The sequence below is a fragment of the Heterocephalus glaber genome, unplaced genomic scaffold (assembly GCF_053883595.1).
Source record: "Heterocephalus glaber isolate CG9 unplaced genomic scaffold, H.glaber_assembly_v1.0 deba00001497, whole genome shotgun sequence".
In the NCBI taxonomy this organism is placed as follows: Eukaryota; Metazoa; Chordata; class Mammalia; order Rodentia; family Bathyergidae; genus Heterocephalus; species Heterocephalus glaber.
The window spans coordinates 71,366,701-71,381,438 of NW_028258320.1; the positions used below are offsets into that span (position 1 = coordinate 71,366,701).

At 39.8% G+C, this 14,738-nt stretch overlaps 1 protein-coding gene across 18 annotated transcripts in view; it reads right to left on the reverse strand.

Moving 5' to 3' along the window:
* Window positions 1–14,738, reverse strand: part of Vti1a (vesicle transport through interaction with t-SNAREs 1A) — a 416,873-nt gene that overhangs the window by 142,873 nt on the left and 259,262 nt on the right. For 2 of the 18 annotated variants that reach the window (XM_087185691.1, XM_087185693.1), the window contains one exon: window positions 4,447–5,078. The exons of 14 other annotated variants lie outside the window; for them this stretch is intronic. In XM_087185691.1, coding sequence (XP_087041817.1) covers window positions 4,638–5,078 — 441 coding nt within the window. In that variant the 3' untranslated portion in view covers window positions 4,447–4,637. Of the gene's footprint in view, window positions 1–4,446; window positions 5,079–14,738 lie in introns of those variants that run through there. 2 more of the 18 variants (XM_087185692.1, XM_021253444.2) reach the window with 2 other exon arrangements.

A 14,738-nucleotide genomic window follows, 5' to 3' on the forward strand; every position in this document is an offset into this window, starting at 1 on the left:
AAACTCTGGGAGACATAATCTCACAAGAAGAATGGAAAACTCTAGTCCCTAAGGCTGCAGAGAAAAGGCTAGAGTGAAGGAAATCTCTGGTTTGTTGGCAGTCGTAATCACTCACCCTTAAAAGACCCATTTCCACCTTTGAAAGAACCCAGATCATTCATATGTTCTTCTAGGAGCTCCATGTGACTCTGATAGGAGGACAGCATCATTTTCACACCCTCCTGCTGAGGAATGTGCCCTCCTGTTTAGTCAGCAGGACCCAGTCCAGAAACATTAAAGAACTCATCCAGGTGATGCTGCTGGGATCCTGGTGTTGGGGCTTTTGATTCCATACGCTCAGCCCTTGGAACTTTCTGGGGGAATTATCGGGTTACTACCCACAAAGAGGGTTGGAAGGACTTTGCCAAATCATAGACAAACAGGAGGCTGGGCTGTACCACTGTGCTGAGAAGGCACTTGTCCGTTACGTATGTCCTTGCAGAGAGCATTTTATAGGTCAAACCAAGGGTCTCCAGCTCACAGTCAGCTGGTTTTAAAATGGAGTGCAGACCTCGCTATCTTTTAATTGCTGCTCTTCCCTATCAAAGACAAGGGACCATACTACAGAAGGTCCTAAATTGCTTGTGACTTGGTAAGAGATTCCTTGGAAGTGCTCATAAATTTGTTTTTCTTATTACTTCTGTTGTATATTTTGAAATTTTAGTCAATTTCCTGGAGGGAAAGTCCTCCTAAGATTCCACATGGAGATGTAAGTTTTTAACTTCATAGAGTTTTCAGTTGTAAAGCTGTGACAATTTCTGCCTTTTGGGACTGTTGATAATTAATGGCGAGCAAATTATGTGGCACAAAAATGCCCCTACCAATGGTAATTATTGCAGTTACTGACATAGAAAAAGAAGGATAAGGGTTTGAGATTGTGAAACTGATGCTTTATTTTCCTATTTTTCTTTCCAGAGGTTTAAACTGTTAAGGTCTGTTTGCGTTCATTTTGGTCTCTGCTGATATCAACATACTATTTAAGGAGTGTTAGAAAAGCTAATCCAAGAGAAACATATGCTCATCGTCACTGGCCTCCTTAAGTGACACCCTTTTCATTAATTATTACCTTTCCATGACCATGCTGTGGCCAGTTTCTAGTCCTTCACATGGCTGCTGTGAGTTCCATGTTGGAAGATGGTTTGGAATCTTTCTCACTGGGAAGCAAAGGACCTTACACACACTCCTTTGGAGAACAAACCAAAGCCAAACAAAAACCCTACAAGGCAGTATGACTGTTAAGGCTGAGAAATTAGACAGACCAGGCTCTGAGACCAGCATGGCCACTTACAAAGGATATGATCTGAGTTAGTTGTTTCCTGACTAATAAAAGAGAATAATAAAAAGACTGATCTCTTAGGGATATTATAAAGATTTAAAAAATATCCACTAACATAAAGTGCTGAGCCCCAGGCTTGATGCCTGGAATGGTTACCATAATCATATAAGGTTCATTAACCATGAAACTCCCATGTAGGAGTCAGAAGAGTGGAGCAGTGAGCGTTTAATATCAGACACTGCTGGAGAACACTGGCGAAAATGGGACCGCGGCTCAACCCCACACGTGACTGTTTCTTGTCTTCCATTTCAGGAATGTCATTTGTACTTGAAAATAGTCATTCAGATAAGCCCTCTGTGTTGCATGTTTTTCGAATGCTACTGGCACTCGGGGTTATCAGGCGTTTTATTTGTGAAGACAAAGGTCCCATCAGACTTCAGCAATTGTGAGCATCCTGGGCCCACAGACCATGGACAACCTCCACCATCCCCTCAGTATCTTCTGCACAACAAGCAGGGCAACTTTCTCCTTCCTTTTTATGCACTATGCAAACTGCCTGTGTTGATCAGAAGGGATGTTAAAAAACAGAGTTATTTCCAGAAAATATCTAGTTCATTTAGTAGTTGTTGAAAAATGCAAACCAGTTGTCACTTTGCAACACATATCCTCTACTACCAATTTCACCAGCTGTGTGAGACAGTCTCAGTTTTTCTTCTTTCACTGTTAGCAGATAATATTTCTGATTCTACTCAATTGAAAAAAAAAAAGAAACAGAGAAGGAAACCTGTGTCCTGGCTCTTTCTGCAGGGACTGGCTCCTCACAAATTGCAAAGTCCTAAGGTAAAGTCCTTTTCTGTGATAAGTGAGACAGCTGGTGACTTCAAGTTTATTCCATCACCCTGGCAGCCCGTTGTGTCACAGATGTGCTGCATGGTGTGGAGCAGTGGCTGAGAGGAGCAAGGCGTACTGGGGGTGCACAACACACTCTTCTGGAGCTGAGGAAGGCAAGGTGCATTTAACTCCTCCATCTGGCAGTTGGTCCTCAGGCTGCCAGGAGGCTTGAAAGCTAAAGGTGATTTTTCACAAACTCAGTTCTTACAGGCAAGATTTTGGAGTCCTTCAAAGAACAGATTTCACTAATCCTAAATCCTCAGGGAAGCAGAAAGAGATGACAGACAGGGGTGGAAGAAGGGGAAAACCAGAGAATGTACTAGCGTATTTCCCTGTCATTTATAAAATCTTATTGAATACATTATTTTCTTTCCTCAGCTACTATCATTAGACTTATGATCACTTTAGTTTTTCTGCCTAGAGAAAGGATAGCATTTGGTACTATGAGTTGGTATTCCACACGATGTGTACCTGGAGACACCGTCCCAAGAGTCTTGTGATGTCTACAATGAGGCTCAGTCAGCTACTTAATATCATTCTGTTTATTTTCCTTTCTATGAGAAACGTCAGTAAAGTTAATGACTGCTTACAATTAGTTCCTATTGTACTTTCTTCTTGTAAGCAACTTACCAGATTTTTTTTTCTTGTAGGAGATTATTTGGGAAAGAACATGGCTTCTCTTTCTGGAGAGCAATTTTGCTGTTTTCTGGATTAGTTCAGCATAGACTGACTGAATGCCTTCAATATGCCTTGTTCTAGGTGTGTTTGGTAGAGGTGCACAGTGGAGGAAGTCAGGCAAAACAGCATGGCCGTGGGGAAATGCAAGCACTCTGGAGTTCACTACCAGTGTTTTTTAGACTGGGAAGAAGGATCAGTTTTTGGTTTAGTTTTAAATTTGTAATCTGTCGAGGAATGATAAGGGGTCTTGTTTGCATGGCCAGTACACAGCTCCTGCCACCTGCAACTCACCGTGTGAACTTGACAGCATGCCAGATCGTTTCGGTTCTATTCAATGAGACAAGTCCAAACACCATTCACTGGATGTGAGTCAATGTCAAGTTTCTATCCATGTCTTCAAATGCCTACACATAATGTCTACACATGTGATGAGCAGCTCTGTACCAAAGAACAGTTCATGTTCTGTGGAGTGATTTAAAGCTAGCATCCTGGTTTCAGCTATGTGCTTTCCTGTGCCTTCCACATCCTACTGAGTCTAGTAGGATCTAGTTTATGTCGGGATCTAGTTTATTACAATAAATGACACTCTAAGGTGATTTAAGGTCCGTAAAGCCTGTGAAATTGCCTATAAAATTTTGTACGTATGTACATTTTTCTAGAAATGACCCATCATTTTTATCAGGTATTCAAATGGTATATGGTCTAAAAATGGTTAAGATAAACTCATTCCTCAATCATTTTTTAATTGCCTGGCAACTCCAGTTAAAAATTTCAACACGCATATCATTCTGCATATCATATTATACATATGAGATCATGCATATCATAAATTTCAAATTTCCTGCTTCCTAGGAAACACACAAACCTGAGAGGACTGATGTGTGTGTGTGTGTGTGTGTGTGTGTGTTTGTGCATGCTGTGCCACTGAACTACATTCCAACCCTTTTTAAAAATTTTAAACTGGAGACAGGGGCTTGCTAATCTGCCCAAGCTGGCCACAGAACACAAGATTCTCCTGACTCATCCTCCTCAGTAGCTGGAACTACAGGCTTGTGCCACCACACATGGCTGGATGGCTGGTGCCTCTCCAGTTCTAGGGATTGGAGCATTTCACTGCATCATGTTTCTGTGCACTATTGTTCTGGGTTAAAAACAGACAAAATCTGTCTATCAAAGGCTTGGATAAAAACAAGAGGATGCCTCCATTTAAGAATTAAAATAAAAGCATGCTTTTCCACCCTGGTTGCCTGAGGATTGGCTGCCACCTTGACACAGTAACTATCTAGACCAGGAAGTTCCTGACCACCTGACTATTTCAGAAGAAGCAAATGGTCATTGACGTCCTTCACCCTGGGAAGGCACTAGTACCTAAGTCAAAAATTTGGGAAAAGCTAACCAAAATGTACATGAGCACACTGGATGTTCAAATTCAGAGCCCACTCTGGTGGAGCAAGAGAAATGGCGTTGGATCACTTATGATTCCCTGGATTATGTAAAGAAAAATGAACCCCAAAATAAACTTGGAAGACATGGTCTGTATAAGAAGAAAAGGACCTCAAGAAAATAGTGGAAGGAACAGTAGAACAGAATGAAAATAGGGGACTGCAAAGGCAAATGTTGGTGCTAATTAAGTTGGAGACTGGATAACAGCCCAAGAAGTAAAGATTTTTATCTGTGGTAATTGTGTGGTCTTTTCACAAGAGGACTAGTAAACTGCAAAAGTTTAAAATAAATAGCCTTATTACAAAAGTTTTCACGATTCTTCAGCATTGCGGACGTGCTTCCCACACTGCATCTTAGGAGCCCAGCAATGAGTGGGGGCATCTGACTTTGAAGGGGAGGCTGAAAGGGCTAAGACAAGACACTGTGTGGCTGGAGAAGTGGAATCACAAGGAGCTGGGGGTGCGGGGGTTGCTGTCCATGTGGGACCAAATGAACACAGACAAAATGCAGCATGAGACACCAAGGAGGAGGAGGTGCACCACCCCAAGACACATACAGCCATTTTGGGGAGGGAATGTGCTCCTTGTGGCCAGGCTACACTCTTCACAAACTTTCTTATGGAAAGGAATTCAGGCTCTTGTAGAAGTACTTGATTCCATGTTTGGGCCAGGAGCTTGGGGTATCTTATCCTCCTGGAGAAGACAGTGACAAGAGGCAACTTGAAGGGATCCCATTGATTGAAGTGGGCTTTCTGGGGATCACAAGAATAATAACACACATGAAATGTATACAAAGCTGGGTGTTTATAATGATATACAAAACCAACAAATCTCATTAGTCCCTTTTGGAGGTTGGTGAAGCAATTCAATATTCTGAAAATTGTTAAATAAATAGAAAGGTATTTATGCTACTTTTCTTTTCTTTTTTTTTGTATTCAATTCTTTTATTGGTACATTGTAGGTATACAACACAATTACATTTCTCATTGGGAATGGTACCTTTACATAATGCATCTTGGTTCTTATTTTAATGCTGCTTTTCTTGTATGAGCTGTATTTTAGAGTATCCCAATAGTTGTTAATGAGTTTTCCTACATAGAAGAATATTAGCTAATAAATGTAGAAAGAATGACAGAAATGAAAATCACTATTTTGTAGGCCCTGATGGACGCAGGCCTCAACTGCAACGGTTGCTAAAGCTATTTGATTAACAGTTTGATAGAGAATGTCATTATGGATCAATTTGTTTAACTGTAACAGAATCCACCAATCAATCCTGACATCAATAAAAATGATGCAACTAGTCACTGTGTGCCTTCTGAATGCAATTAGACACTGTGTCCCTTCTGATGGGATAAACTGAGCTTGCATCTCTGTAAATCTTTAGACCTAATGACTAGTTTACAGAAGTATGAAGGAAAGAGGAGCATGTTAGACAACACCATGAAGATGCACCAGGACAAACATATAATGTGGAAATTTTTACAGGTCAATAATTCATTAAAAAAATGCAATAAAAAGAGGAGACAGATCTGTAGATTAAAAGGACGTTAAGAAAGTTGCCGAGGATTTAGCTCAGTGGCACCGTGCTTGCCTCACAAGCACAGGTTCTGAGTTCGATCCCTGTACCAAAAAAAAGGACATTAAGGATACATCAACCAAATGCAATAGGTACACCTTAGTTTGATCCTGATTTAAGCTTCCTGATTATGGACATCTATGAATGATTCAGGAAAATGAATCTGAGGCAGGTTTTGGAATTATTAGTAAATTTGCTGGTGTAATAATGCTATTGTGGTTAAGTTTCTAAAAAGTTGTGCTACACATGCCAGGGGTGCACACTAAAATATTTATAGGTAAAATAGGGTAACTGGAATTTAAAACAAAAGAGAAAGGGAAGAGGAAGATACAACAAGAACGGTTTCTTTGTTGGTAGCTGTTGAAGCTGGGTCTTGGAGACATGAGGGGTTCAGTACACTATTTTCTGCCACTCTGTATATAAACTTCTGAAATCAAAGATTAAGAAGAATGACACAGAATCGCACAGAAAGTAAAATAAGAAAGATGGGCAAGCTGATGGACAGCTGAGTTCATGCCCACATTTGCCCAGGTCAGGGGCCTGAGGGAGGGCAAGCACAGATCACTGGAGGGACTTCCGTGTCACTGCCCTGTGTAGCCAGGGTTGCCAGGTGCCTGGGGAGTCATGGGAGAGCAGGCTGTGCTAAGTCCACCTGCTCCGGGAGAGGGTGGGGCAGCTTTCTGAAGGGTTGGGAGAGATGGAGGTTTCCGGGATCTTCCTGGGGGAAGCAGGAGAGAGGTTCCTAGGCACAGTCTTCTGTCCTCTGTCACCTCATTCCAAAGGAAAATCCATAAGAAGTACCAGCAGATCTGCGCAATCCAGAATTCTGTAATGCTGGAATGGCAATATGCCATGTGCGCAGTTCTCAGAACTGTAGACAACTGGTGTATTTCAAGGCCACACACATCTTTTCTTCAGCTTTCTATTATCCTATGTTATTAATGTTCTTAAAGAACTGTAATAAATTTGGTCTTCGAAGGGGTTTGGTCAAAAGCAATAACACCACACTTGATACAAAAATGACCGATTGGGACCTATAATACCTCCATGTCAGCTTTTTTCAATTAAATGACCACAACTAGCAAACAACACGGGGACTGTGTGGGACACAAAGATATGCAGTGTCTGCTATGGTGAACCACAAAATGCTCTTAGGGAAAAAAGGGAAAAAAAAAAGAGTTTCTCATATAAGTTCTTGAGACAAAGATGTTATTCAGCTTTACAGTCCTTTGAGCTCCTGCTAGGAATATTCCACCCATTCCACAACTGCAGTTAGAAGGTGTCTTGAGGAAATCTTTGTGCTAAAAAAAAAATCATAATATTCACATAATGTCCATACTTGCCCCAAACACCAGAGAATCAGGGGCTCTTATTACCATATTCTCTGTGACTGGAGCAACTTGGAGTTCCCTACATAAACTGGAAACTAAATAGAAACTGAGCCTAATTATGTTCTTTAGTTTTTCTCTGAGGCTCTCTTACCTATTCCAATTGTATTTTCTTTTTGCACAATTAGCAACTACTTCCTGTTTAACAGCAACCACGATTTCTGAATGGAAGGTCTAATCATTCAGCAGCGCGGGCCATTTCAAACTGAGATTATCCCGATTTAGGAGGGCAGCCTGCCAATGTATAGTGCTTGACTATTATTAAATAGCAGCTCAACATCAGTCTTCACTCCAGGCCCTCTGGCTTGCATAAGCACTGCATGGAACTGTAGGCTACCTGGCTCCAGCCTCAGCTTTTTGTAGAAAATCTTGTTTCAAGACAAACCCTTCCCTGGGAAGTTCTGAATCTGAGGAAGCATGCTGCTAACGTTGCTAAGAGTTCTTAGTTTTCAGGTAAGACCAGGTTTTGTTTGTAGCCCTGAACAGGGCAGACCATTTTCTCAAAATTGTTATGTACAGTCATTGTACTACGCAATGCAACACCAGAATGTCTTTCTCCTAACTGTAATTTAGAACTCAAAGACCAACTTTCCCCATCTCTCCTACCCTGTACTCTCCCCAGCCTCTAGAAACCACTATTCTATCCTCAACTTCTCTAAGATTAACATTTTAGAGTCCACCTATGAGTGACTTAATCTTTCTGTGCCTGACTTATTTGACTTAATGTCTTGGCCTCCAGTTCCAGTCATGTTGTCTTTTACAGGGCTAAATAGTATTCGGACACACACATGCATACACACATACACACATCACCTTTTTAATCCATTCATCAGTTGATAGACACTTAGATCGATTCCATTGCTTAGCTACAGTGAATGGTGCTATAGTAAACATGGGAATGCAGCTATCTCTTCAACATACTGATTTCACTTCCTCTGGCTATATATCTAGAAGTAGGATTGCTGGATCATATGGTAGTTCTGGTTTTCAATTTTTAAGAAGCCTCCTTGCTGGTTTCTATCATAACTATACTTCTCATCAACAGTGTATAAGGGCTCTCTTTTCTCCACATCCTCACCAGCACTTATTATTATTTTTTTAATAATAGCCATCCTAACTAGAGTGATACTTCATTATTGTTCTTATTTGCATTTTTCTGATGATTAGGGATGCACAGGATTTTTGGTCATTTGCATGTCTTCTTTTGAGAAATGTGTTTTAGGCTTATTGCCCATTTTGAAAAATCATTTTTTTCTTTTTTTTACTATAGAGTTGAGTTCCTTCTATATTTTTGATATTTACACCTTAAAAGATGTATAGCTTTTTAACATTTTCTCCTGATCTGTAAGTTGTCTCTTTATACTCTTGTTTGTTTCCTTTGCTGTGCCGAAGCTTCTTAGTTTGATGTAATCCTATTTGTCTCTGTTCACTTTTGTTTCCTGTGCTTTTGGAGTCTTATCCAATAAGTCGTTGTCAAGGCCAGTGTCACAAAGCATTTCTTCCACGTTTTCTTCTGGTAGTTTTATAGCTACAGGTCTTAGATTTAAATGTGTGATACATTTTGAGTTGCTTTTTGTGTACGGTGAGAGATAGTCTAGTTTTATTCTTCTGCATGTGGATTTACAAAGTTCCCAGGTCCATTTATCAAAGAGACTGTCCTTTCCACATGCATATTTTTATAATTTTCGTTAAAAATTAGCAAGCATAGTTTTAAAAGCTCTCTAGGTGTTTCTCATGAGCAACCAATACTGAGAATCATTAGGTTAAGTGGACAAATGTGCTTCTGAGATGCTTTGCAAAAATAAAAAGTAAATTAGAAGTTCCTGTGTATTTTTTCTGCCTCTTGAATAGTCACAAAAGGCAGTGGGGTACTGAAGGCTCCTATTCAAACTTATTTGAATATGGAACCCTTGTCATGCTTAACATAGATGGGAAATGGTACTCTAATAATCTGGAAACCAGTAATCTAGGCTGATAAATCTGGTTACAGAAAACCCTGTACTGAAAACTACGCAGGATGACAGTTTATGAGAGCTCCAGTCTTTCCCATTAAGGATACAGAGGACCTGTTGAACTCAGCTCACTCTTTTAGCCTGGAACAAAGAATCACAGTCTCACAGGTGGAAGGGATCTTAAATGTCATCCAATACTGTATCTCTCAATGCCCCTAACACACAAACACACACACACACACACTCTCTCTCTCTCTCTCTCTCTCTCTCTCTCTCTCACATACCCCAGTGCAGAAATCCTTCTAAAAGGCTGGGTGTGGCACCACACGCCTGCACTCTGGGGCGCTAAGGCAGGAGCATTGCAAGTCTAAGCTCAGCCTGGGCAACTAAGCAACTTAATGAGACTCGTCTTGAGATTAAAAAAAGAAAATTAAAAAGAGGTGGGTATGTAGCTCAGTGCAAAGATTCTAGGTTCAATCCCCAGTACCACAAAATAAATAAGGAAATAAAGAAAGCCCTCCTAGAGCATTCTCCCAGATGGCCATTCCTTCAATGCTAGCTTGAACAGTTTGATTATAGGAGCTCCCATTCCTTCATAACACAACACATTTCATTGTTGGGCAGATCAAGTCTTCTTCATGGCTAAAAATGAACCTCCTTGGAACTTCTACTTGTTCAGAGCTCTGTTGCTGTCTGGAGTAATGGTATGAAGTGCCTTCTTTCAAATGAGTATCCTTCAGAATTTCATTAAGGCAGAGCATGGTTCACTGGAGGGAAGCATACGACTACACAGGAGCCAAGAAATTTGGATTTGAGATGTAGCTGTGTCTCAGCATTTATGATCACAGCAATAAAAGCCCTTCAGGCCTTACTTTCATCATGAAATACATAGGAATCACAACAGAAAGGCCGTCATAATTGTAAGCATCAAATTAAAAGTGAAAGTCAAATGCGATGTAATGGAAAAAAACTCTACAAATACAAATTGCTGTGCCAGCAGTACTTTACAGTGCAGTATTTTTATATCTGAACACTGCTTTGGTCAGTTGGAACACGTCTACCTTGGCAGCAGATACATCAGGATAGGTAGGTAAGTTAGCCAACGCTGCACATGAGCTCACCTGGCTCACCTGTTACGTGCTTCAGTGATTCAGTGACTCAGAAACAGAAGTCCTGCAAGATGGTGCGGGTGCCAAAGTGCTGACCCTGCCCTGTAGCCATCAGACAGGCCAGGACAACAAAGAGATCAAAGGCCTTGGAAGCAGAAAGTCCCACTGAGAATCAACAATTTCTCCATGGGTGCCTCGAACAAGTTAGCTAACCTCAGTTTCCCCACACATAAAAGGACAGAATATTAATCTTGTATATGCTACTATGAATATAAAATAATATGAATTGAGTATTCAACAGTAACTTTTTAAATTTAATCGCAGGAGATTTTCATTATTTAAAAACATTTGTATGAATGTATGCATGTATGGTTTTTGAGACAGGGTCTTCCTATGTAGTTCAGGTTTTTGAGATAGGGATGTAGTTGCTTGCTGGCTTTGAACTCACTATGCAGCCCAAACTGGCCTTGGATTCATGATGATCCTCCTGCCTCAGCCTCCCAAGGGCCGGGATTAAAGGTGTATGCCACCACACCTGGCCTACTTTTTTTTAAATCAGTGGAAACTCATTTGAAAAGTGCTATATTCTCCCAAAGGGAAAAAGAGTGTTAAGTACATGGACTCCATGGGGCTAGAGATCCAATTCTATCGTTAATTCTCTGTGGAATGCATATCAACAATTAGACCCTTGGTTTCTTACTGTCAGATGAGTTAACTGGACAAGCTGATCCTTAACTCTTTTTTCTAGGTAATACTAATAACCACATTGCTAACCAAATTGAAAAAAAAAATTATAAGCAATTGAGAACAATTCAGGTATTCTATAATCCAAAAATACTACTACTGTAAAAATAATACCTTCAACCTATAGATGCCCATGAAAGTTACTTCCTTTTGGAAGATATAATTATCTCTAGTTCAGTTCTGCTAATCACATTCCTGAGATGAACAGATTTGTAAAAACTGAATAGAAACAGTCATATCTCCAAAGAAGAAATACAAATGACGAATAAGGCCATGAAAAGATGCAGTACATCATTGGCTATCAGGGAAATGAAAATCAAAATGACAATCACATAGTTCCTCTCAGCCACTTGGACAACTATAATAAAAAGGATAAACAATTACAAGTGTTGGTGAAGATGTGAAGAAACTGGAGCCCTTTCCCATTGCTGGGACTGTAAAACAGCACCCACTTTGGAAAATAGTTGGCAGTTCTTCAAAAGTTAAGCACAGAGGTCTCATGTGACTCAGCAATTCCATTTTGAGGAAATGAAGACACATGTCCACACCAAAACTTGTGTGTGAATATTCACAATGGCATTACTTATAGTACTCCAAAAGCAGAAACAATCCAAATGTCCATCAGCTGATAAACAAATGAGTAAAATGTGTATATCCATACGATGGAATATTACTCAACATAAAGATATGAAGTACTGACTGATACATGGTACAACATGGATGAACTTTGAAAACACTACGATAAGGAAAGGAAGCCAGACACAAAAGACCACATGATGTATGATTCTCTTTATGTGAAATACCCAGAATAGGGAAACCTACAGAGACAGAAAGTAGATTAATGGTTTACTAGGATTGCTGGGAAGTGGGAGTGATTGCTAATGGGTACCAGGTTTCTTTTTGGAGCAACAGAAATGCTCTAAAATTGATTGTGGTAAAGACTGCAGGACTCAGTGAATATGCTAAGGACCACTGAAATGTACACGTTAAATGGGTGAATTACATGATATGTAAATCATATTTCAATAAAGCCATTAAAAACTCAATAAAAACACATAATCATTAAACCATAAAGATCAAGGATCAATTCAATTTAAATCAAAGTACAAAGATTATGTGTGTTTATTATATAAGAGCATTTTATGTGGATGATTGCTTTATACATTCAATTGATTTAAATCCATTTTTGCATTTGGATCACTTTTCAAGGAGCAGCTGAAATTTAAGAAAGTAAATAATTAACAAGGCTATTGTGGCACACAAAATATATTTCTTTTATTTTACTACGTAGGATTGACTCAGCAGTGTAAAATGCCATTTAAAAAAAGAATGACAAAGTTTGAATGAGAAAATGTATTTCATCATGGAAGATAAAAGTCTTTGCTTTTCTACAGTGAATACATACAGGTAATTTTAGAAGCAGCAGCTCCTAATTATTGACTGTTGAAAAGCTGAAAAAAGGTTCATATTGAAAACGGTGACCTCCAGTTTGCTCTGTGAATGAAGGCAGACACAAATTCTCATTTTCCTACAATCCTGGTTGATAAGTGAGTTGGAAAAAGCATGCATTTCTTCATTACAGTGCAGTAGACTGTTCATTTAAATAACAATAACTTGCATAAAAGTCACAAAAGCATTATCTAGCAATTCTACTGTGTTGAAATGCATTATTAGTACTAACAATGCCAAATAGGGTAAATAAATGACTGTCTTCTTATTTGCAGCATTATTCTTGATTACTTAGCTTTATGAAAGGGTAGCATTATTATAACTGGTGCATTCAACACCTTGGTCAACACTATTTGCTTGGATAACTCATGAACTGGAAAGGATTTTAAAATAGAGTTATATTCTTTTCTCGGTTATTCAAGGGGAAAAAAAATCTTCCATCCTACTGCTTATGTATCATATATATATATATATTTTTAATTAAATTCATTTATTGGTACATTGTAGGTATACAACACAATTACATTTCTCATTGGGAATTGTACCTGTATCATATATTTTTAACAGAAAATATTTGAAGAACTTAACTTCTGCTCACGATGTCTACAGAAAATATGCAAGTCCTCATTAAAGACAGCACACTTGCTATAGAATGTATTGACAATTTTTCATCAGTAATTTAGAGATTTCTTATCAAGAACATGCTAATGCTTCTGGTTTTTAAATTCCTGTAGTGAACCTTGTGGGCCTTTCTTTTACTTTTCCTCTTTTTACCCATGTGAAATACATAGTACTCCACCCAATGCCACTGACTAACCTTGCTCTGAGAGTACCTTCTAACTCCTAGAGTGGAGAAAAGGAGGATTTGAAAGCACTCACTCTTGAGTCTCCAGTTGGCTGCATTTTGGGGTGATTTGTTACCCAGCAACAGACAAGCTAAGAGGAGAAAAAGAGACCTGAGTGGAGACTGCTATGCACCATACAGAGGACACAAGACATTTGGAGCCAACTCTTTGAACCACAGCCTACGGACATACAAATAAAAGCAATGGATGAAGACTCCTTTAAATCACAAGTAATGTCCAAATTCAATCTGATTCAGAGCTTATAATTACTCAACAGTGAGTCAAAATTCCTCCAGTGGAATCTGTACATTTTCCATATAGCAGAAGAGAGGGCTGCAAGAGATGTGAAGGAATTGTTGCAAAGTTGCACTTAGGAAGCAAGCACAGCCCTCTTGTTCCAACTTTATGTTTGCATCGAGTAGCTCTGGCAATTGAGGGGCTCCTAAGATGGTGGGGAAAGTACAAGGCACCCATTGGCCCAACCACTGGTTCCTGCTTTGCCTTTTCTGCTTGAGAAAGACCGAATAATCTGCACTTCCTGAGATGTCACACTGTTAAATGCACCTGTGTGCCTGTCCGCTCCTCGGCTAACTCATACTTACTCTTTAGAACTCAGCCCAGGCATCGCCAATTTCAGGAAGTCCAACACAGCTAACGATTTCTTGTGTACATTTACTGTTATGGTATATTGCAATTTTTAATAACATTTGCCTAGAAATGTTAACTCACTAGACTGTGTGCAATGTTGGGAGGTCAACACAAATTATTTTTATTTGCATCTTGACTACTGAGGGTCACCATGTCACAACAGCCAAGGCTCAGCCCATGCATGTCTGTGGAACAGAAATGAACATGCCAAGGCAGGGTGATTTCAAAGGACAAGCGAGCGGGCGACAATGTCTCCACATATTTCAAATGTTCCTTATTTCGCCTTGATCTCAGCTGGAATCTCCTTCCATCCTGTAAACTCCCAGTAGAATGCTTCAAGTTTCTTTCTAGCACCTGCCCTTGCCCTGGCCCCTCAGGAGACCCATATTTTCTTCCTTGGATGTATCTTTTCTACTTTGGCTCATACTCCTGCTCGTAACTCCTATTATTTCCCTTTCTAGCTGGTCTACTTTACACTGGCAGGTCGCTGGGCTAATTCGAATCCAGAGTGCTGAGAACAGCGCTTTATATGGAGTAGGTTTGGTAGAGCAGTGAGTTTTGCCAGTCTCAGTACACTTCCGAAGTAGTTACTGACTCTGAAATCTCTTCCCTGGGGCTAGCAGTTCGGCCTCCAACAAGTCTACAACACACTAGCCTTAGATATGTGCAACAGGTGATATCAAGATGCATTCAAATGA